This window comes from Lissotriton helveticus, chromosome 4_1 (genome assembly GCF_964261635.1).
Source record: "Lissotriton helveticus chromosome 4_1, aLisHel1.1, whole genome shotgun sequence".
Lineage (NCBI taxonomy): Eukaryota > Metazoa > Chordata > Amphibia > Caudata > Salamandridae > Lissotriton > Lissotriton helveticus.
Window position 1 is genome coordinate 650720434 of NC_136063.1, and position 24035 is coordinate 650744468.

The 24035-nt window shown below is 45.7% G+C and overlaps 1 protein-coding gene across 6 annotated transcripts in view; it reads right to left on the reverse strand.

Annotated features, from left to right (window-relative positions):
• Positions 1 to 24035, reverse strand: part of CHCHD7 (coiled-coil-helix-coiled-coil-helix domain containing 7) — a 97298-nt gene that overhangs the window by 11067 nt on the left and 62196 nt on the right. For 4 of the 6 annotated variants that reach the window (XM_078687285.1, XM_078687288.1, XM_078687286.1 and 1 more), the window contains one exon: positions 23522 to 23620. In XM_078687285.1, the coding sequence (XP_078543411.1) occupies positions 23522 to 23620 (99 nt within the window). Of the gene's footprint in view, positions 1 to 20070; positions 20268 to 23521; positions 23621 to 24035 lie in introns of all 6 variants that reach the window. The other 2 variants (XR_013610537.1, XR_013610538.1) reach the window with 1 other exon arrangement.

Consider the following 24035-nt stretch of genomic DNA (forward strand, 5'->3'; position numbering starts at 1 on the left):
CATACAAGGTCCCCCTCCCCCCCAAGCCGCCGCATACATACAAGCGCCCCCCCCAAGCCCCACTTACCGTCATTCTAAAGTCTTGTTCTTTTAATGCGGGTCATTTTAAATTGTGTACAGCATCTGCTTTCTGCCCGTTAAGTTTAATTTGATGCTGCACATCCCTTGGGTGCACCCTCCTCCCGGCCCCATCCCCGCTGCATGCCTCACATTCCCGCCCCTCATTCTTGAGCTGCTGCCGGTGCCCACCGGTTGTGCACGCTGTGTAAAGGATCCCGGTGCACCATGTGCTGAGGACAAGTCGAGACTTGCAGTTCAGTTTCAGGCAGAGCTCCAGGGATCCCAGGCGGGACTGAGGGGTCTTCACACCTCCTCATACCCTGTCGGGCTGTGCACGGGCCCGACACTGACATCTCTCGTAGTCCCCTTGCCACAGAACCACAGACCCCCGCCCCCCTTGCCCCAACCACAGACCCCCGCCCTGCTGCCGCCGTGCCAGCCCCGTGCCGAGTTACGCCACTCTCATTGAGGGCAGAGGGTTCTGTCAGACACCCTCGCCACACACTGGGAGACTGCAAGGACCGGCCGACAGGTAAAGCGATGCTTTCATTTTTAAATCACAGTACTGCAGGGAAACATTACACATCTTGATGCATATTTCTTTTATATCCTGGAATGTAAAAGCTGGGCATTTTTCCCTTTCTAAATTTTTTTTATTTTTTATTACGGTGTCTCCATTGTAGGTGAATGTTTTCGCCCCTTTTGGTGCCACGCGTGTCCTGGAGACACTTTCTAAACTATCCGTTTCTGGAGATGATTTTTCTGGCGAGGATGGCGCACGTATAATTTAAAGAGAGTGTGGGAAGGGTTTAAAACTCCAGCCCATTTGCAGTAACTTTTATGAGGCCTGCAGAGAGGCTTGGTCTTTTCCAAGGGACACACTCAGAAACTAGCTCCTGATGTCGCTGAATGTACTGGCACAGAACCAAATAATCTTTCCCCTCGTGCATTGGCATTTGGAATCAACATTTGCCCCTTCCGAGCAATACCTATATAAGACATGTTTCCATCAGTTGGTTGAAATGTAAATTGTTTTGGGAACGTTTTAGCAATTTTGGCAATTTGGCCCTTAGAGTCTGGTGGTGCATGCACGTCACTTGTCTCTCTCCTCGTCTCTCTTTTTAGAGGGCGCGAGGTGCAGAAAAACGGTACGAGAGACAGAAGGTGTTTCTTCTACAGCATGTTGTGGAAAAAAGTTAATTGAGGAAGCTTTTTGAAAATAGATTGTTTTCTCATGAATCGGTGGGAAATTTAAACATGTCAATATTTTGGGATGCTGAACTCTGTGCATTGCTAATATTATTTGTGTAGTGTTGCAGTCTTTTGTTACAAATAATTAGCTTTTTGGTTTTCCCTTTGGTGACTTGGGTTTAACTTTTTTCAATTATTGTTTATTGGTGAAACTCCTGTACAGCCATTGGTTTCCTGTTTCCGTAGCCTTATTTCAAATGTGTGCTGCCTTCCAAAAGTAATTTAGTTGTTCGTTTTGGGGGCAGAGTAAAAATGCTCTTTTGGGAACCTTTTAATGTCATTGAAGCAGGGCCAGACTGGGAACCAAAACTGGCCCTGGAAAAGTGCTCTGCTGGCCCCCCAGGGGTTTGGGGGTTGCGGCCGAGCTGTTTGTCAGGGCCAGTTTCTGCCGATTTTGTCCCATGAGCCGATATTGCAGCTGTGCTGCACAAACGGCATTGTGATAGAATTGGCCCCACAGGGGCCCAAAATAGGCCCCCAGCCAGGCGGCCCACCAGGACATGCCCGGTGCCCGCTACGGCCAGTCCGGCACTGCATTGCAGTCTCACATTTACACAAGTTTACGCTATTGGCATTGTAAATGTCAATGCCTTTTATTTATGTCTTAAAAACCAAAACAGAAATAAATGGCATTGTCATTTACAATGCCAATAGCTCAAACTTGCGTAAATGCGAGACCTATTGCATTGCAAATGCTTGTTGATTTAGTGATCAATCACAAGGAAAGGGCCTGTACACATGTTAGGACAATGGCTGTGCACCAATCAGGTCACTGCCTGTTTGTAGGAACAGTCGGGTGACACCCATATGCCAGAATAGGGCCGCCATGATCTAAGCAGTTGGTGGAGTGCAATCCAGGAAGCATCAGGCATGCACAACTGTGCCACAGTGACCCATTGTTGCAGAGGGGGCCATTGCTGCAAGTTTTTGGGTCCGTAGTGTGAGACTTGTGTCCTCCGAGATTGGCCACCATGTATGCCAGGATGGGCCGCCACAGCGAGGGTGATCGCACAGAAGGAGTCTGCACCAGATTGTCAGTAACGTGGCAACCCCGCATGCTAGGAGGGGCTGCGGTTACCGGCAGGTCAAGCTTGCCAACTGCACTGGACTGATTACACGAGTATAGCAGGGACACCACAGAAGGCGTTCCACCTTTAATGGAGCTCCAGTCCAGAGCTGGAGTATCTCCAAACCCCATCCCCTGTTATGGGAAGAGCTGGTTTAGCAGGAGCAACTCAGATTGCTGGACGTGCCGGCAGCGCTGCTTGGCGGAGAAATACGACGCCTGTCGGGTGTCTGATTAACTCAGATACTCTGTCCATCACCACCCCCTTTTTGAAGTATTTCTCCGCCAAGCAGCGCTGCCGGCACGTCCAGCAATCTGAGTTGCTCCTGCTAAACCAGCTCTTCCCATAACAGGGGATGGGGTTTGGAGATACTCCAGCTCTGGACTGGAGCTCCATTAAAGGTGGAACGCCTTCTGTGGTGTCCCTGCAATCCTCGTGTAATCAGTCCAGTGCAGTTGGCAAGCTTGACCTGCCGGTAACCGCAGCCCCTCCTAGCATGCGGGGTTGCCACGTTACTGACAATCGGGTGCAGACTCCTTCTGTTGTCCCAGGGAAGTAAAACAACGTGGAGGAAACTACTATGGAAGCCATCTTGGGGTCAGGCAGGAGACTAATGTACACTGGTGGCCATCTTAAGGTCAGGCATCTGGCAGTTAAGAGTCAATTTCCAGGACAGTGGCTGCCAGAGAATAACAAATCCTGCGTGCACACACCATCACACGCACAGACATGCACGTACGCATGTGGGCACACACTCACATATGCGCACAACACACAAGCACATAGACATCCAAAAACACAAGTACACATAAAATCCCATGCTCTAGTACAAAAACCCCCAAATACATGCACACGCAAACACCATCACAAGCACAGACATGAACAGGCACACACAAATGCAAACAAAAATACCCAAGGACGTACACACAGGTACATGCCCACACACACCATCACACGCACAAGCACACACAAATGTGCGCGCACACTCATACGCGAACAGAGGGCGCAGATGGGTTCAGCAATCCATCCCAGTATGTAAAGTCTCACCGGGCCAAGTAACTATACTGTGAGTTCCCAGAGCATGGTGAAGCAACCTCCTGGCTTACGCCACTAGGCACTGCGCATTTCTCACTGGGCTACGCGTCTCATGTCTAGTGATCCCAGCTGCTCCTCCAACGGTAAAGACTCGATGGCCTCTGTTTGCACACAACTATTTACTCAGTTCCATATACTCTGGGCAATATCGCGGTCACCCCAAATCAGCCCAGGGCAGCCTGGTATGTTAATTACCGCAAGTACGCTTTTAAGATGAGCACTCACCACCGTAGGTCGTAATGCTGTAACAGGGGCCAGCTAGTGAAAGAATTACAGCAGTCTCTCGCGACTTCTGCCTGCCCAGCGCGGCTTTGTGGCCTTCCGAGATCTCCTCTGCTCGGGTGCCGCCAATGTAACTCGGCATGTGGCTAAGCGAAGGTAATCACGGTGTCTGCAAACACCATGGTGCTGGGCTCTCCGCCGCAGTCCCCAATCAGCGGGCCTCACCTGCTCGGACCCCTCTCTCTGTGCCTTGATGCAGATGGTGCTTGCAGCTCTTGGGGTTTCTCGGGTCGTCTCCTCTTGGGCCTTGCAAATCTCTCAAGGCTCCGGCGGTCACAGCGGCTTACCTCTCTGCTCGCACCCCTCGCGTCCTCAGGAGTGTCAGCTGGTATTTTCACCCGAAAGCGCCATATCGGGATTGCCGGCTCTGGACCGCGATCGTCGATGCAGGCAGCGCTGATATGCCTTGTCAGAAGAGGTCCAGACACCACAGTCGTACTCGGGACCTCCGGTCTACCTCGATGCAGGAGGCCACCATCTTGCTTCGGGTGTTGCACAGAGGCGATCGTCCTGTTCTCGCCTCTTGGGTCAGTGATTCACCCGCGAGCACTGCTAGTGTGTAGCGCTGTGCCTGTGCGTTAGATGTACTGATTTTGGAGACTGCGATGGTGCTAGGGCACCACAGGCATTTTTTTACTAATAACTAATGATTTAAAAGAAAACTCTTGAGTATGGCCTTCTAGTACTCATTCCCTAGATGTAGCCACCATTAAATGGGAAATAATCCCGAACACCTTACAAGATAGAGGGTGGAGCAGTGATATGCCTGACAACTACTACAGCCCCAATCTCAAAAGGAGTATGGCATTGCATGAGAGTACCATTATTCCTTTGCATGTGGAGTTAGAAATCAAATCTTTTTTCATATAAAAGTATCCGAATGCACGTTAATTTATTGTTCATACAGTGCGTACTTTGAATTATAAGTTGTGCTCACTTACCTGTATCTACACTTTCCCATCCCCCAAGGGAGCCTTTGACGGCTCATCCACAGCTACCAATGAGTTAAGTGCAGAAGGGGATACTTGGCCTAGTTGCTTAGCATCCATAGTATGTTGGGTCCCAGGACATTAGGAGTAAAAGACCTCAGCCACCACGGATGCACCCAGTAGACCTTGCGGGCCCTTCTAAAAGGGGTTCTGACAATCCAAATCCACTTTCTTCTCGAACCCTCCTTAGAACCTCAAGTTGGACTCTACTCTTATTTTACGCCCGACCATAGATGTAACTAGTGGACTTGCTCTTTAAAATGTAGCTCTGTGGAGGAGGTACAATGCATTCTACAGAGCATGCAAGCAGCAGGGAAGAAATACAATTTTTGCCAGTCATTCCACCCCGCACTGATCACAGGAGGGCAGCCCAGAATTGCACCGACATGTAACCTTCAACAGTTCCCACGTGCCTTTGCACTGTAAATCTGTCCTTCACCTGAGTGAATCAGGGTCTGGGTTGGATTCATTACATTACGAACAGTGGAATCACAACATTCCTCTGACGAAGACACAATACGGTCTTCCTAAAGCCCATGTAGCTACTTGTATCAGCAGAAACAGGAGCTCAAAACGCCTGATCTTAAGAGGGGCCCCATTGTACACTATTATAGAGTATACAGCATCACAGTAGCCGGAATGCAGCTCTATGGGCCAGAGGGATTAGAAAGACTAGAGTGACACGTACCTTGTTGTCTGCCCCGAGGAGGCTGTTACACACTGGCCGCAACGTGTCAACATTTACTCAAAGGAGCAGGTCTTTAGGTGACCCAAGTCTGCTGAAAATCAGGTGCTGAAACGGCTCCCTTTCAAGATCGCTATTATAGCCCTCCCCCTCGGAGTGGAAAACAAATTTCAACTTGGCAGCAGTACCACTCTTTACTGTCTGATGAATCTTTAAAGGGGTTCGTTACAGTTCTTTGACAGTCTCTTTATTTCAGAACTGGAACATTTTAACTACTATTTTATGCAAATATGCCATTGCTGTTGCTGTTGCTTATTCTTGAGTGAATGTCCAATAAGCGGGTATTGGAAATCGCACTCGAGTTTTACAATGTTGTGGATCCTACGGTGGGTGGTGCTCTTGAGGTGAACCCCCCTGTGCTGGGGGTGAAAAGATCCAGTTGCGTTATTCTTAAGGGAATTAACGCAACTGGGGCTGTTGCTTATTCATCATATGCAACTAACAACCATTGACAAAGACAATAGTCCTGGCTTGCTGTAGGTGTAATGTTACTTGTTTTATTATATATCTGGATGCAAACACAGAAAGTAGCAGCAAAATACAAGTTGGGGGGCACATAATGCTAAGCAGAGATTTCTACCTTACGTGTTTTAAGCCACACTTTTAATTATATCGGCCACGGCCCTTTGATTGACCCCCAGTTTTTTATCTCAGTTAAAGCCCTGCATAGGAGCACACCCAAAAATAAGAAATTCCACAAGGACGTACATCTGGAGGAGATCACTTTTGGAATGAATCCTGTTGCAGGGGCATATGTTCCACATTCACGGACATAAACTAGGTAACTGTGGTACACTGATGACAAAGGAGGAGGTGATATAACAAGAGGCGAACTGATCAGCATACTTTCTTTTTACCTCATCTTTCACAAGAATTTGACACGGTGACCTCAGAGTCTACAAACAATCACCTTGACATGCTTGTATTAACATCGAATGATGGTGGAATGTGTTAAATGTACTAATATGTCATTGATACGCTTTGTATTTATTCACAAAATACAATGGCTTGCTTACCGGAAAACCCAGTGCTCTCCGCATCCTCTTCCGTGTGTTTAAAAACCCCACCTTGATCGTGTGTTTTTTGTTTGCGAATGGCACGACAGGCCACTATGCGAAGAAATAATGAAATACACCATTGCCCAAGCAGCACCTGACGTTGACAGCGCGTGCAGAAGTTCCCAAGTTAACTTCTAATTTGGAGATATCGCGAGAGGTAGGTAGCACTGTTGAAACTGGTATCGGACTGGGAGGTGTATAAAGAAATAACAAGCAGAGACTGCAGCATACTATTCAGTCAGGCCACTTCAAACCCACTCTACCATAGAAAGTGCCCGCTGGTACCTGGGAGAAGGATTGGGCTGATGGTGCGGGTGCAGGTCTGCTAGCAACGGTGACGCCAATACACATCACCAGCTGGCAAGGCTCCCCTTGCGCAGCCAGGCTGAGGGGTGGTGCGGCCTGGGACAGAGACGTGGCTGCGACGATCCACTGCTACAGTGGCGGACGGTGACTCTGAGCACAGCTGTGGGGCACGGCAGAGTGTTAGGGCCTGGAGGGCCAGCTCGAAAGACACAGGGCCACTAAGGGGGCAAGGGCCCGCAGCACCCGATGAAGCACCAATTGCCCGGGCAGCCACCTAGTAGCAACAAGCACGCGGCAGCAGGGGGAGGGGGCCTGCGCGATTCTCTTGCGGGAGCGTGCGACCATATGGTGCCGCATGCTTCCGCAAGGAAATCGCCAAGATGTGCAAGCAATGCAACGCGTGCACGTTTTTGCCACCAAAAGTGGTGCCGATGGCATTAGGTCTCACTCCTATGCAGAACATGCGCGCTGCGTAGGCGAGACTTAAAAAAGGACGCAGTGGCTGGAAAAAACACATTGAGAGCGCTGCATAGCATCAGTCTCTAAGTGTATGACTTACTTATATACTTAAATACTATAAATGCAGAGATTAAACGCCTTATACAAGTAGAAGAATACAAAACTAACTTCGCTTTTAAAGGGGAAATGGCAAACAACATGCATTTACCAATTTTGTGCGGGAGAAAACACATCTATGCTCCCTGCACACATCAGATAGGAACCTGTAACATATAGGTTCCTAGGGGTACAGATTTGTAGAGTCATGTCGGACGCAGTGGAAGACAACTATACCAGTAGCGGCTGCCACAAATAAAGGGTGGTGAGGTGGCTGAAGGGAGCACGGGGTCTGGGTTGCACCTAGGACGTGTGGGGGGTGTTAGAAATGAGCAAATAAGCGATTTAAAAAAAATAATAATTACCTGGGACAGACTCCCATCCAATCGCCGTGCTGCAGAGCAGCGCACGGATTGGCCTGAGCGGGCTAGATAGACAATCCGCTCAGGCCATGGAGTCTGTGGGGGTTTCTCCAGCCCGGCTGCTCAAAACAGCTCAAAACTGCTGGAGAAAACTAGGGGCACATGTATGTTTTGGTTGGACTAAGATGACCGGCCAAGCACACATGAGCACTTAAGAGAGTGTAGTGCACGAAGCACTCATACCCAACTCCCATGCACCTGCCCCACCCCTCCCTAAAGCACTGGCAAGTAGCCAGCAAACGCAAAATAAAATGATGCAAGAACATAGTTTTATTTTACATTTGCTGGCTTAGAGCCAGGCAGTGGGGCGACACTCCTTTGCCATTGCGGTGGGGCCACCATTGAAGGATAAAAGGGAAATTTTGCCGATACGGCTATGCTTACAGTTCTGGATTAGTCTCCCAATATAGATTAGTCGAATAGCCCTAGCAAAAATAGTGTTTCTCCCTAGACAGTTATCCTGTTTTACAAGACTATCAGTGCTTCTAGTGCAACTGACTACTTAAGGAGATTAATGAACTCTTAGTACTCTGCTTAGGAAAGATGGGAGCCATGGGTAGAAGTAGGAAATCCAAAGTTCCACCAGCAGAGGGAGGTCTGGGAGAACCCGATTTAGAACTTTACATTTGGGCTGCACAGCTGCAGTGGATTGCAATATGTATCCTATGCCTGAAGCACAAGAAACAAAGATGTGTTTGGCTGTATTACTTCCAAAGTTTCGTGGGTTTGCTTAATGATCTGCACATCTATTGACAGACTAAGTCTAAATGATACATTTCAACAGTGCTACTTTGGGGTACTCATATGATGTTACATTACCCACCCACCAGGGTGTTTTTTTTCTAGGACTGCAAAGTCTAGAACAATGATAAACTACAATACATCAGAGCACGCCCGATCGCTGTATCTATAATCCAACAAGAAAGTCAAAAAGAAAGAAGTGGAAATTCTTCCACAAAATACGTTCCAATTATGCTTGTTAAATGTCCTTTCAATTGAGTTTTGAACAAAATCTTTAATCAGGTCTTTCCGTTAGCTTTTATTTCCAAAGCATGAAGAACAATAGCAGCCGACGCAAGAGTGAAAAACTAAACCTGTTTTACTGCAACATGGCTTTTCTGCAGTATAGCAAAAAGAACACCTTTTTTGTTTACTAATCGGAGATGGATCGTATAAAACAAAAAAAGCAGCACGAAAGTATTACAAAAAACATTGGATGAGCCGCTACAGGTGGCGGGTTGGAAGGAGGGGTGAAGCAACACAGCAGGCGGGGGAGAAACGAGTGAGAGAACAGTGTCGAAAGATCGGCATGGGGACCCACAAGCACACGAGACAGTAATGCAAATGAGGGAAAGAACAGCATGAGCAGGGGAAGTAAAGCACCCGAGGGACAGCTGGAAAAAACAAAAAGGTGGCGAGTGTCTTGGTGAAACTAGGGAAAATGTATTAGGGACACACACTGCGTGGTCTGGGATGTATCTGTGCTAAGGGGAAAGATGTCCACTGGAGGGTGGCATAACAGTGGGTGTACCCACCCCAAGTAAGGGACCCAGTGGTCCCCACCTTTACCTACCTGTAACGTGTGACAACTCTGAACCTTGCCTCCTCAGACAAGAATCGACAAGAAGAGAAGGACCGAAGAAGCCGTGCTGAACTAAGAGGAGAATGCCCATTGACTTAGCCCTAGCCCTACCGGCCTGACCCCACCTCGAACCTGCTCCAGCGAATTCCCAGTATGTCTTGCAGCCAGCAACCTCAAGAACCCAGAGGACCTGCCCTGCCTTCCAAACCAAAGACTTTGTCTCCTGTAAGCACCAGATTTGCTCACCAACACTATGACTCCAGACAAAATCAGGAGTCTGCACCACTCTGCATCAGACGCCCACGGGCCGTGTTTGAGTGGCCCAACACCACAATTTGGTATTCCCGGCGATCCTGGCCCAAGATTTGGTGACCTCTGACCTGGCTCGAATCTCCAAGCGAAGCCTGCAGTCCCTTTCTGGAGGATCCCCCCCGACCGGAGCTAGTAAGAAAACCAGACGCCAAAAGACACCCCTGGGTGGCCCAACCAACAGTGTCCCAGCATCCTAACTTACCTCTCCAACAGGTGGTCACCTCCATAAGATCTTCACCCCTGAGCCTGCAGTCTTTGTTGCAACCAGAGAATCCCCATTGAAACCAACAGGGTACCGACTGCAAACCAGCACCCTGCACCCAGCCCTAGCTGGTGTCAATTAGGTGCTAACTCAGATCCCCCTTTGCCCTGAGCCGAACACTAGGAGCTTTGCTCCCACAACCCTGTGGCCTGCTCATGAGCAACCACCCACCGGAGGCCACCTATCCCCCATTGGATAACACTGGGCCTCAGCACTCTGCACCTGGCCGCCCTAGTGCCGCTGAGTGGGTTTCAAGAGTCCATCCTTGACCCTGGGGGAACCCTGGTTCTAACCCAGAATACCAAAACCCATAAAACAGTACTTCCCTACAAACCGATAACTTCATTTTTCTCCATAGAAATAAATTTACTGTTTTTCCTTGAAAACTGTTTTAAGTGTGGAGTTGGTTTGTATGGAACATTGAAAAGCTGTCTATTTACTAAAAGTGTAGTACTTACCTTTTGTCTAGGAGATGTCTCAGTGTGATATCTAGGCATATCACACTGATTAGCGAAAGTGATCTATAAAGTATTGTATATAGTAGACTGAAAAGTAATTTCAAAACATTGACTTAACTGTAATTCAATCAACTGCATTTGAACATGCATTTAAGTGTGAAACACTGCATATGATGTTGCAAAGCATTTATTTCACTTAACTGCACCACACTTGGCTTGGTTCTAGAAATAAAATAACGAAATAATATTTTTGATACAAACAAATTGGTCGGCGTTTAGTCTAGAAGTTTGGGACACCATTTGCTTCCTGAATGTGTACGACAAATGCTTAACACTACCCTCTGATAAAGCCTTACTGCTCGCCCACACTACCACAAATAGAGAGTGAGGTGCTATCTACTTTTACCCTTTGCCTACCTTTAGCGTTCCACTGGACACAATACCTCATTTTGATATAGAACATACAGAGCCAGCTTCCTACAGACACGACCAGTTGCAGCCCTTAGGCTCATGACAAACCCTGCAATGGACCACACTAAATCGGCTGGGGCTGGCCCTTCCTTTCTGCAGACCTCCATGGCTGAAAAGGACAAGCCGGACTCTACTCTGAGGGCGATCAAGTAATTGCACACTTCCCTGGAGGCAACGATCGATGCCATGGTAATTGATGAGAACTTGATGTGGAAAGACCACAGGTGGCTGGCAGAATTGGTCATGAACTCAGAGAAGTAGAGAGTTGAATTACAGCCAATGCGGAGGACCTCCACTAACAAACATGCAACCTAACTTAAATAATTTGCTTCCACAAGGTCACAGCTGAGGACAGGCAGGGTCATTCACGTTGCAGCAATATCCGCATTGTGGGCCTGCCAGAGGGAGCCCAGGGAAGCAACATGGTGGACTGCTTGGAAATCTGGCTAAGGGAACTCTTGCTGTCTCACAAACGTATTTTATTTTTAAGGTTTTATATAGCGTAGACATGACCCTTGCCGGTATCAGAGCTCTTTACAGGGGGAGACAAATGAACAAAAGAACAATGAATGTCATAATTATGTCCTGCAATAGAAAGTTACAAAGGTATATGCACAAAGACAAAGTAGGACTAGATCCGTGGAGAGGGTTAGATATGTTGTTCATGAGAGTTTACTCAGGAGTAGAGACTTTACTTCTTTCTTGAAAGAGGCAGTAGAGAGGTTCACTGGTTTCTGGGGGCAGTGCATCCCAGATCATTGGAGCAATGGCCCAGTTGTAGGATGGCAAATCGCTGAGGTTTCAGAAGAAGAGTGCTGGAACTTCTAGAGGACCTGTTACCACGTGGGAGCTCCAGTTTCTGGGCCAGATAGCTCGGGGTGTTGTGGTGAAGGGCTTTGTGAGTCATGCAGGCGATTCTTAGTTGAATTCTTGCTTCAAATGGTAGCCAATTGAGAGCTCTAAAGTCGGGGAAATATGGCAGTTTCTTTTAGCACCCATAATGAGACTGGAAGCTGAATTGAGGGAGGCTCTTAGAGGGGCCATTGTAAAGCTGGTAAATCCGCAGAATTGCACTCCCATAATCTAGTCTGGGGATTACTAGAGCTTGTTCTGCCAATTTGAAGTCCTTAGCGGAAAGGAAGGGTTTTTAATTTTCTTAAAATATTCATCGGCATGTTTGCTCCTTTTGTTGCAACACCGATATGTTTCTGCATGTTTAGATTCCGGTCAAGTGTTAATCTCACCAATCTAGCTGAATCGATAACTTGAGGCCGCAATTGAGCGCTGGAAGTTGTTTACGCCATTCCTCTATAATGGCGGTTTAGTTGGAAGGAGCGATGAGGAGGAATTCAGTCATGAGGGTGTTTAGTTTCAAGTTGTTTTCAGCCAGCCAAATGTGTGTTTTTTGTACAGTTATATTGAGCGATCTGATGTCCTTCAGAGAAGTGACCTTTAGGGTACAGTTGTGTATCATCTGCGTACATGTGATAGTAAATGTTGGAGGAGCTGAGAATTTCGGTGAGAGGTTCCATGAGTAATTTAAGAAGCGTAGGTGAGAGGGAGGAGCCCTGCGGGACTCCTAATGTGACTGGGATGGTTAACCTTGAATCTTTGGGATTTCTTTTGGAGGAAAGAGTTAAACCAATTTAGTATGCCTCCTGATAGGCCCATTCTATATTTCAGACGGTCCAGAAGATTGTCATGTTTGACGGTGTTGAATGCCGAAGATAGGTTGAGCAGGATTAGAGGACCGGCTTAGTTTTGGTCTAGGATTTTTAGTGCATCATCCAATATGTGGGTCATAGCCGAATCAGTACTGTGCCCTGCACCACAGCCGAATTGGTTTGGCAGGTTGACTTGGTCGATGTGGTTGCCAAGTTAGATGTGTACACAATTTTCTAGGAGTTTAGCCTTTGTTAATATGTTAAAGATCGGGTGGTAGTTATTTAAGTCTGCGTTGTCTGCTGTTTTTTTTAAGGACAGGGGACACCGGTCCTGATTTAAGGTTTTCTGGTATAATGCCTTGAAGCGGAAAGAACTAACACCTCACTTTTCCATTGAAAGGGTCCACAAAGTATTGGCCACCACCTTCTGGTGCGTGCCTCCCACCCATGCCCAGTGGTGGCTAAAATAATCCACTACAAGGATTGAGAGGCAACCTGATCCGATCATTAAGGACAGCCAGTGAATCTTCGTATTCCCAGATTACTTGCTGGAGGTCTAACGGCAGTGCACTTCCTTCTTAGCAGTAAAGAAAAAGAACTGACAGATGAGGCTAAAATATGCTTTACTCTTTCCAGCCCAACTCAAGATTGTGATGGATCAACAAACTTGCTTCTTTACAGATACATAGACCTAGGACCGGATTGAGACATGTGGCAAGTCCACTTCAGAGGTCACTGCTCTTGCCTGGTCGTGACCACCGCGGCCATCTGTAAAGGTGTCCTAGAGATGTCCCTCCCCCTCCACCAACTAAGTTGCACTCTCAAAATTAGGTATATAGCAGCACTGAATGCAGCAGCAGCAGCAGCAGCTGCCTTTTGGGATCCATCGATGGAACTCCACAGCACCTCCAAAGAAACTCCACAGGACCTCAGACAAGGATGATAACACTGCCCCCCTTTGTTGCATGACATGTACTCTAAGCCAGAGGTTACCTTGAAGACAGAATGTGACCTCTTGTGATGGCCATCGCTTCGGTCCCTTGCAAAGGCTGCCTCGTTCCTCCCTCCCCCCAACTCAATGTATGGTACACTGTTACTCGCAGCTGCCCAATGACACTAACTACGCCAGTCAAACAGATCATATCCCCCATTGTTGGTAGCACCTGCTGGGCCCTCTGCAATATCCATTGTACTGACCCTACACCCTGCTGCCTATGAAAGGCTTTTGCAGAACTGTTTAGATGGCTGGTACTTTATCTTCCAGTCTTGGTATTTCCACTGGTTGAAATGACTAGATTCCCTATTTTGTTCTTACTGAGCTGGAGTGTAAAGCAGGGCACTGGTCTTACATGCTCCTTCTATCCTTTACACAGGACTAGGTGTTGGAATCTTACTTTCATGTAGGATAGTATGGGGAAAGGGGGGGGGGTTGATTCCCGCCACCACTAAGACACCGACATATCACATCATATCATTTAACATTAAAGGGATGCACATCGCAATCAAACAATTCAAAATCCACTCACATTGAAAACGCCATGGGGTCCACATTGCACGAGTCTCATAATAATAAACTGGAGGGAGATAGACTCCAGATGAGAAGGATGGTCAGGTTTACTCTACAGGCTATTAGACCTTCACTAGAGGAACCTTGATATGGGTTAAGACGGGTAGACGTTTTACGATCCTCTCCGAGGGCATCGACCAAGAAGGAAACTTCATCGTACTAGAGGCCAGACTGAATGGATCCCATATCATACTTGGTAGAACTTATTTCTTGAGTTCGGATCAATCTTAATTCCTGGAGTGCCTCTCGACCCACCTACCTAAATAGACATATGTCCCTTGGATGATTGGGGTGGGCTTCAATCCCCCCGCTCCATAGGGCACCAACAGTCACTAATGTGCGAGCGCCCTCTTCATGGTTACAACAGTGGCCCCTAAAAGACATGTGGTGGCATCTCAACCACAAACCTAGGGGGATGGGGGCTCGGATCCATATCTAGGAGGGGGCCATAAAGCAATACTTTGTGACTTGGCCAGCCTCACAAGAAAGTAGATACCGAGAGATGAGCAGTTGACAATCAGAAGCTTTGGAGCGCCCTAAATCAGCTGCTTGAGAGAGAGGCGGTCCTTTTGGAACCTTATGTAATGCCTAGAGTACTTGGCCCACACACATTTGTAGGGGTAAACAATCTGGCCACCCACTAGTGTGGTTACTCAAAACTCAAATCAAGCAGCCTCGTGTGGCAGCCCTCCAAAAAGTTCAGAGTGCTGCAGTATTCTCAACAGTCTGTCCTGACTTTCTACAATTACTCCCGGGACCTGTACAATCCACGACTAGCTACCCCCTTATTTGCTGTAACTTTACTGTTCCCTCAACTGTCGCCATATAATCAAGATGAGATTGATGCTCCTATTACAATCCAGGATGTTCTTTTGGGGGAAGTCACTGAACTAGCTGCTGGTAAAACACCAGCTACTTTAGATATTTAATGAGGTTCTAGAGGCCAACTGTCTTCTTACAACTTCATGGAAAGCTACACGGACCTGGATATTAAAGCCGGGCCAAGATGCAGACAACCCTGCATCATTTCATCCTCTAGCCATTATGAATATGGACTACAAGATCCTCAGTAAAATCCTGCCCACCTGATTCCAACAGGTGCTCCCACAGTTGATGCTGATCAAAATGGGCTTGTATCTGGCAGAATCACTTCCCTAAATACCCAACAGCTGTATAGGACCATGGAGGTTGTGCATGCCAACTGGCACTGGATGGCTGCTTTCGTATTAGACCTAGAGAAAGTGTTCAACACTCTGCACTAGGAGTACAGATGATCAGGCTCCTATACACAGTTCCAATGATTCAGATCGACTTCTAGGGGCAAACATCTGTACCCATTTAGGCATATAGGGGCACCAGACAGGGCTGCCCTCCCTCCCCCATCCCATTTTGCCTTGTTTTGAAGCAAAAAGTGATCTGAGCGCATCAGAGTGGGAATGGGGATCACTTTTTTGAACATAGTCTGTGTGGCTTCCCTATATATGGATGACATTTTACTTCAAATCCTTGCATATGACCATTCGGATATTGCCCTCCTTGCGGAGTGTGGTGCTGGGTAGAAGTGCCAATCCTCCTCCCCCAGTTTGGGCTGGGTCCATGAAGGGGAACAAAGTTTTGCCACCTTTGTGAGCTACCCCAGCCATTTGCTGCTCCCAGCAACATGCCCCCACTGGTTCGGACCCCCACTTTGGGCATGAGGATTGGCCAAAAAAAACCAAGTTAGGAGGAGATCTATGCCCACCTTTGCCAATCCCATCCCTCAGGTGGGGAAGGCGAAGTGAAGCACAATTCTCAGTCTCAGTCATCTTGCAGATGGTAGGACCCAGTCAAGCAGAGTGAGGCTTATACCCCACCTCCCACTGAAGGGTGGCATAATAGGGGGTGCCAACCTGAACCTACCTGTAACTCCCCTAAATTTAGTAATTAGGGTCAAACCTGTACCTTGCCTCCGCAGAAAAGAAGAAAAAATAAGAAGGCCCAAAGCACCAAGCTAAAGAAGAAGAGGAGGGCACCAACTGACTTGGCCCCTATCCCTACCGGCCTGTCCCGACCTCAACCAGCTACTGCGAAATGCCGATGAATCCTGCAGCCAGCAGTCCCCAAAAACCTGGAGGACCTGCCCTGCCTTCCCAAACCAGACTTTGTCTTCCATGAGCACCGGATTTGCTCACTCAGACTCTGGCTCCGGCCAAATCGTGAGTCTTCACCACTCTGAACCCAACGCCCATGGCCCGTGTCGGAGTGGCCCAATGCCAAGAGGAGGTTTCCCTGGTGATTCTGACCAGGTTTATGGTGATCTCTGGCCTACCTCAAGTCACCTTGTGTGCTAAACCGGATCCCCCTTTGCCCTGAGCCTAACACCAGGAGCTTTGCTCCCACAATCTTGTGGCCTGCTTGTGAGCAGCCACCAACCGGAGGACCCCTATTCCCCATGTGGAGAATATTCGGCCTCAGCACTCTGCACCTGGCCACCCTAGTGCCGCTGAGGGTGGTTTGAGAGTGCATCCTCGACCCTGGTAGAACCGTGGTTCTAACTCCAGAATACCAACTCCAAAACTAAGTACTTACCGATAAGACTGTTTTCTCCCATTGGACTGCATTGACTACTTTTCTGTGAAAAATCTTGTGTGTGGAGTTGGTTTGTATAAAACCCTAAGAAACTGCAAATGCACAAGAACTGAATTGCTTACTTTTTTTTAGGAAATGACCGTGTGTGATATTTAGGCATATCACAAGGGGTAGAAAAAGTAACTCAAAAAGTAATCTGAAAAGTAACGTACAAAGTAACTCAAAAGTAGATGTAAACCAATTTTTACTGTGGACTTTCCTGTAAACAAACCAATTGCATTAAACAGCATTTCAATTGTATTCAACTGCATTATTTCACTTACCTACACCAGGCCTGGCTTGGTTCTAGAAATAAAATAACTAATATTTTTATACAAACAAATTGGCACGAGTTCAGTCTTTGTGTGTGAGACATCATTTCTCGCCAGAGTATGAACAATAAATGCTTAACACTATCTTCTGATAAAAGCCTTACTGCTTGCCCACACTGCCACAAATAGAGATTAAGGTATTATCTACTTTTACCTCTGCCTACATTTGGGGTTCCACTGGACTCTGTGCACACTATACCTTACTTTGGTATAGTATATACAGATCCAGCTTCCTACAACTACTAAACACTTTGTTTGGCATGTGTCTCGCAGACATGTAGCACTGATCAAGTAACGCCTCTCGGCTGAAAAACGGGACCTCATTACCCCTAATATTTCCAATGGCTAGCCAGATGGCTGGCAGGGAACTCTCTGGATGCCATGTGTGCTGTGAGATCACTCCTATTCCGTAGGAACATTCTGGTGCTTTTGGCTCCAGAAGTGGCCTCTGGCACAGATCTTCCCCACCATCTCAGTGGCATAACCCTGTCTGGCACGGGGTACACTGATGAACTAATCAGTCACCCTTTACGCAACCCTGGTACAACTATTAGTTTTACCCAAACCTGTAGGACATTTAGAGGGCCATGAGCTAGGTTTTTAAGAGAGGGCTGGCATAACAAACATGGGCTACCTTTTCCAAATATCTGTGGTACCTGGTGGAACTCTAAGGCCTCTTTAAGGGACATTGTTTTACCTATGGCCTGGTGTGCTACTCCCTTCGATGGGTTTGGTTCATAACAAATGCAGAACCACCCCACATGCACTGAAGAATTTCCTACATGGCTTGGGTGGTGGAAGCACACTCATCACTTGGCTCAATAAAGCCTTGATTACTCTCACACAGGTTTCATCACAATCTACATAAGATACCTGTGAGGGCGAATTTGGTAGGGCCCTTTATTTACAGGGAATGTGCTACAGCTCTAGAATTCTAGCAGAAATAATCGTGTAATGTTAGGCTGAAGCTTATATAATTTTACATACTATACAGAACTTACCTTTTCCCTGCGCGCATCAGAAGAGTTTTTCCCAGTGGTTTTGACTTCTGGACTGGGTGATCTCCTAAAGCAGCTGAAACATGCTCTGAGATTGTCCCTCCCTACACAAATATTGGGCTGAGTTGCCTGAAGTCAATTATCAAGAACCCCCAAGATAAATTCCTGGGAGGTGGTCATGATCTGTCTTTATCTGCAATTAAAGAAACACAAGTGGGCTTCCAGATTCCTTAACGTGGAGTTAGCGTGTGCAAAAAAATGGATTAACCAACATTGGATGAGCATCCTCCCCCCACATCATGGATTTGATTGCTCAAGCTATGGGTGAAAGATTAGAGCCTAGCACTCCACTGGAAAGAAACAAGAGTCCTACACCTACAACCAATAGCGGCCAACTGGGATAGATTGACATCCAAGTTGGTGGATACCACAGGTGACTGTGACCGACCACCCCAATTAATATTTTCCTACTTTCCTGAAACTAAAGGAACCTCCCTCCACTGGACGTCTGCATTGCACCGCTCACTATTTTGCTAACCTCCTCACGCAGATGCAAGCAGATTACTCTTATTGATTTCTATGTTATATACAGACAAAACGGTCATATGTACCAGTGCGATCTCGGTTACAGGTTATGCTGTCTGCTGTTTATACAAAATATCAATATAACGATTTTTAGAAAAAAGAAAACAGATGTGAAAATGTATCTATTTCTAGGACTGTGTCCAGTGAACTTGAAAAAGATCATGTTAGCTTCCCTCATATGATAGGCTATTACTATGTCTGTGATGGATTGGCCTTATGCAAAGGAAGACACTGAAATATATTTACTGACTATCATAACTGAAAGGACTGATTTCCTGCTAAAATGAAGTGTATGTAAAATGCCTGCCGACTCATTTTCAAGATATTCCTTGAACAGTGTAATGTGACGCTAGCATTTGGGATCAGACAAATGCATGATGCGATGAAGCCCAAGAGACAGAATACCTTTCTGGCAGAAGGAAGCGTAGCCCCACCCACGAAACTAACAAACACTTATGTGCTTTAAGTGTACAGAGCAGATCCCAGGAGGTACATACATTGGACCCGGTCCCACACTGATTTGGCACGGTTGACTTTTAACCCGAAATTATAAAACGCATTGACTACTGGTTGGAAGTGATTAAGAGCTTTATTGATATAGGAGCCCTTGATCATCCAGTCCTTGAGATATTGCTATACAAATATTCTTCACTTGCTTCTTTAGAATGTGCTCACTTCTCTTTGAAGTTCTTCTTGATGGAGCTGCAAGAACTTCATTAGCGGTATTGCTAGTCATGTGGTCTTGCACCGGAGACAATAGCATCTTTGAGCAATGTTCAGCACCTACTCTTTTCTTCTGTAATCCCTTGCCATTCTTTTTTTTGAGGGGTGGATATCGGGAGACCCAACCTACCAAAGTAGCACAAGGAAGAGGGGGAAGACAGGAGTTCCTATTTCCCTTCAAGTGGTTTCCCAGAAGCTGCAAATGATTGGTGACTTCCTCTGCATTACGTTGTTCTTCAATGATCGTACTATTTTGCTTGATGTTTTTCCTACTGTTAGTAGGTGAGACCTTCATAGATTCTATAATGATGAGGCTTGAATTATATTCTCTCTGAGACCAACTAGTCTAAGGGTCTCCCTCTCTGACTTCATAAAATGCATTTCCTGATCTAAATGTGCTCCAATGAAAAAGGGATCTTCTGGGTGTTTATACTGTAATCATCCACACCAACCTTCTGGTGAGCCCTGCACAGGTATCATAAATGAGTTGCTACAGAGACCACTGTAACCGCTCTTGGCGTAGCAGAATTAGTTCCAGGTAATCTAGCAGGAAACACTGTTTAAGAGATAGCAGGAAGAGGTAACAAGTGGACAGTACACCATAGCTAACAGTGAGAGCCGCCCCACTGCCAGGTTTCCATTTATGTCTGACGTTGGCTAGCATGAAGGTCAACCTTACCTCAATGGGAACAAGTAGCTGTTGTGTCCCTGGAAGGGGCCGGTTGCCTCTGAATAATTTGCCTTTCTGTTGTACGGGCTCTCACTGACTGCAAAGTAGAAGAGGACTATTCTTCACATTCTTGGGATCTGCTAGAGATGGATTCCTGGCACCCGTGATCTTCTTCCTGGATTCTGTACGCCAATGACTGGAAATACCTGCAATGGAAATAAACGGTCTAATCCTATTTGGTGGTCTTTTCCCCTGATCCAAGAGCTGGTCACCTATGGAGCTAATGTACCAGTCCCATCATAATCCTCATCAGTGGTCTATTAGAAAGAAAAGCCCAAACTAGTGCTGTACAGGAGGCAGTCATGGCTAGCACAGGACTAGTGCTGCACAGGAGGCAGTCATGGCTAGCACAGAACTATCCCAACAAACAGAAGAGGAAGAAGTATCTGCGATAGCTCTGGTAGCAGCAAAGCTAGAGGTTGCACTTGCTTCGTCATTGTCTGGTTGGCAACAACTCAACTTTTAAAGAACAAGAAAGTTATGTCTTCCAGCACTGGGAAGTCCCCTCTCTGATGAAGGTAACCTGGAGAGGATTCACAATAATGGACACGAAGGGAGACACAGCAAGAGAAAGCCCAGATGGCAGTGCCACAAGAAACAATGATAATCAAGTGCCATTGCAACTGCCATCTCAGCTTGCTTAATTTTCTTATCACAGAAATCAAAATAGAAATGCCTCCCATCCTTGACATTGCCCTCTCTTCCTAAGGCCACCCAGTCTAGCAACACTATACGTTCTGGGCTTCGCAATGTAACAGCACATACCTGGTAAGGGATTTCTTTACCTTACACTAAACTCATCTACACATAGCACTGGGAAGGTTACAAGGCATTCCTTTTGAAATGCGAAAAATCCCTTTTAGCATGACAAAGTGGGAAACTATTATGTCTGCTTCTATCTCTCTTCTTGAGGTGCCTGCAGTGCTCGGAACTCACTTCTACTAATTCAATGTTCCTTTGATAATTACTGAGGATTCTGGGCCTTACACAGAGATAGGTGGATGTAGGATATCAATTTAGAGAGCCATTGACATCAAGGCATTGCTAATGAGGCAGACAGGATTTCCAGGACTTATTGGAGGAGGTCTAGCCTTCATTAAACTTTAAATAAGGACCTTAGTCTGCAGTGGCAGATGTAGGCTAACATTACCAAAATCACTTTCGACCTTGGGGCACCCTAGTGTTGGGGAAATGTGTGGAAAGAGTTCAGTCATTGCCAACTGGCTCAGGCTGAATGGCAGACAAATGTCACATTCCTAAGATACAGCCAATTAAAATGGTACAACTTAATTTTCCAGCAACACTGGGAAAAACTATACTTCAGTGATGGATAACATGAGTGGGGGCGTGATTTGGCAGCAGGCTGGCTCTTGAATCAATGAGTAATGTTATGCCAGTCTTTCTTTGTAATGCCGAAAAAAAAAATAACATGGCTAACTAGAATTATGGACCTAGCAGACGACTCAGTTGAAAAACATGTGGAAATGGATATTCTTTGCATTTCATGCAAATGGTTAATGGTGCTTCCCCAAATTCCTTGAAGTTTAATAAATATACAGAAAACTAACCAGAACGGTCCATTATCCTTTATTCTACACGAGGTGTCTTAGATTTCAGATTGGTTTTAACATTAAAAGACTATTAGGTTTTTGATTCTGCTTACAAGAAATGCAGTTACTAATTAGGATCTATGCTTTCACAGTATGGTATGTTACTTTTAGATGTTTATGCCATTGCATTTGTCATAGTAGGTTTACGGTAGTCTCTTGAGGCAGGGGTCCATAGAAGCATTGGGCTATTTTCAACAAATAGAACACAAACAACTTGTTACAATCACTGTTCAATGGACTTAATATGAGCTGGTGTCACTTATAATTGTAGACCACCAGTCAATGTAGTTTTTTAGTGCGAACATTTTATCCAAGGCCTCTGCCTACCTTTAGACGGATACATTATATTAGACAACTAAGAGTCCTGGTTCAGTCTTCTCATGAAAAGATTGTAGATGTACTTGCTAATTTTACTGAATTCAATGCATAGAGCTTCTAAAAGTTTGACACCCTACACCCAAGAAATAATCTCTGAAGCTTGTGTTCCTAGGCTTAGGTGTTTACTAATGATGGTTGCTGGATTAGATCCTTTCTAGAGGATAGCCTTTTCAAGTAACAGAAAACTTCAACACTACTTTGGGAAGCAACTAAAGCTGCCAATATAACGTATCGGGCTATGCAGGGATTTCCCCACTGGCAAGTCTAGAGAGCCTTAGGTGCAGATTTTCATGTTTGTGCTCTTCATATACAATTGCGCCAGGGCAATTCCAGAGATACCGGGGACTTAGACGCAGGTGAACACATCTTTTAGTTACACAGAAGAAAGGAGGAATGCAAAGTATGTTGTAGTCTGACCAAGACAATTTTTAACAATAGCTTTTCAAACCCCTACTAACTGAGAAGAAAACAAGGAGTCTAGCATATTTTAAGAAGTAAAGGAACTAAGAGCTTAGAAGTCTGTTTGACTCATATCAGACTATGGGAGCAGAGTAGAATGTTTTCAGGTCTTCAGGGTTCTTTGCATTAATGGGACTTCAGACTTAAAATATTTTCATCACATATTGTGATGAAATCAGCTGTAATAATACTACTTTCTGCAAACTGGTATTATTACAATCTCATTTATAAAGGAATTCGAGAGAGTCTTTTGGTTAAGTCAGAGTATGTCCAATGTAGAGTAATAGGACCAGTTATATAGAAGGAAAAGTTCCAACATGTGAAGCCGTTGAACTATAGTTGCTCCCTGTAAGATATCAAACTAAATTTAATTAACACTTTTAATGCACGACATGGCAGCGGCCCAAGATATCCAAGAACTAAAGTGGCATAGTATACCCCTGAAAGAGACTCATGAGAGAGATTAGCCTTTTTACCATGATTCATGTAGATATTACTGAAAAGGAAACCATTTCAGTTTATCTGCTGCTGCTTTGGAACAAGAATCTGAGAACTGAAGAACAAAGTCATAGCTATACTAGAGTTTTTTGTTAGTGAATTTTGTGTGCACCAGTAACTTAATTTTTTCCATCTAGTGCTGTTAAGTGCTATCAGGCCCTGGTGAAAAGGGCTAATGAAGAATACTTAAAATGAATAACTAATTAACCAATCTGATGTTTATTCAATATACACTGAAAGATGCATGTTTTGTGGCCGGTTGAAGCTGCAAGGACCTGGAAGTTGCAAATATCACTGCAGAAAGCCAAACCAAGTCATTCGCCATATCACGTTCTCTTTCAAAAATCCTAAGGCCACATTATAACAAGAGGACAGCATGAACTACTGAATATGGCACATACAGTTTGCAAAAATTAGATTACTTGAAAGGATTTATAAAAAGTGTTTCTACTTACCCAAAATTTCCTACAGTTTTTGTATTTTAAAAAGAAATTGTTACATTGGTCCTTCTTGTAGTTATTGTCATCCATACATTTGCTAGAAGCATCGGTTTCCTTTAAACAAAACAAATAAAAGTTCAAGTAATATTTTTTTTAATTAAGCCATGATGTGGTAAGTTCCTAAGCCTTGATGGAACAGTTTTATTCTGTTTTAACAATGCCTATATGAATGAAGTGAACGCTATACTTCAATTTTGAAGAACTATTGTGTTTGACAAAGTAATGATATTATAATCCACAGCAATAGCACACTTTCACAACGTCTCTGACCATATCTTGAAAGCAGTGTTGCATAGAAATTCATTTGGAAGGCAACAGGAGATTTACCTTTTCCGGTGTTACTGTGTAATGGAAGCAGCTGCTTTATATTCCTTCATTTGGTCACAATTTTATAGTACTTTTTCGAAAGGAAAATAATTATTTCAAGGCAGTCGCTACCATAATGATGTGGAGTTTAGACACATTTGTA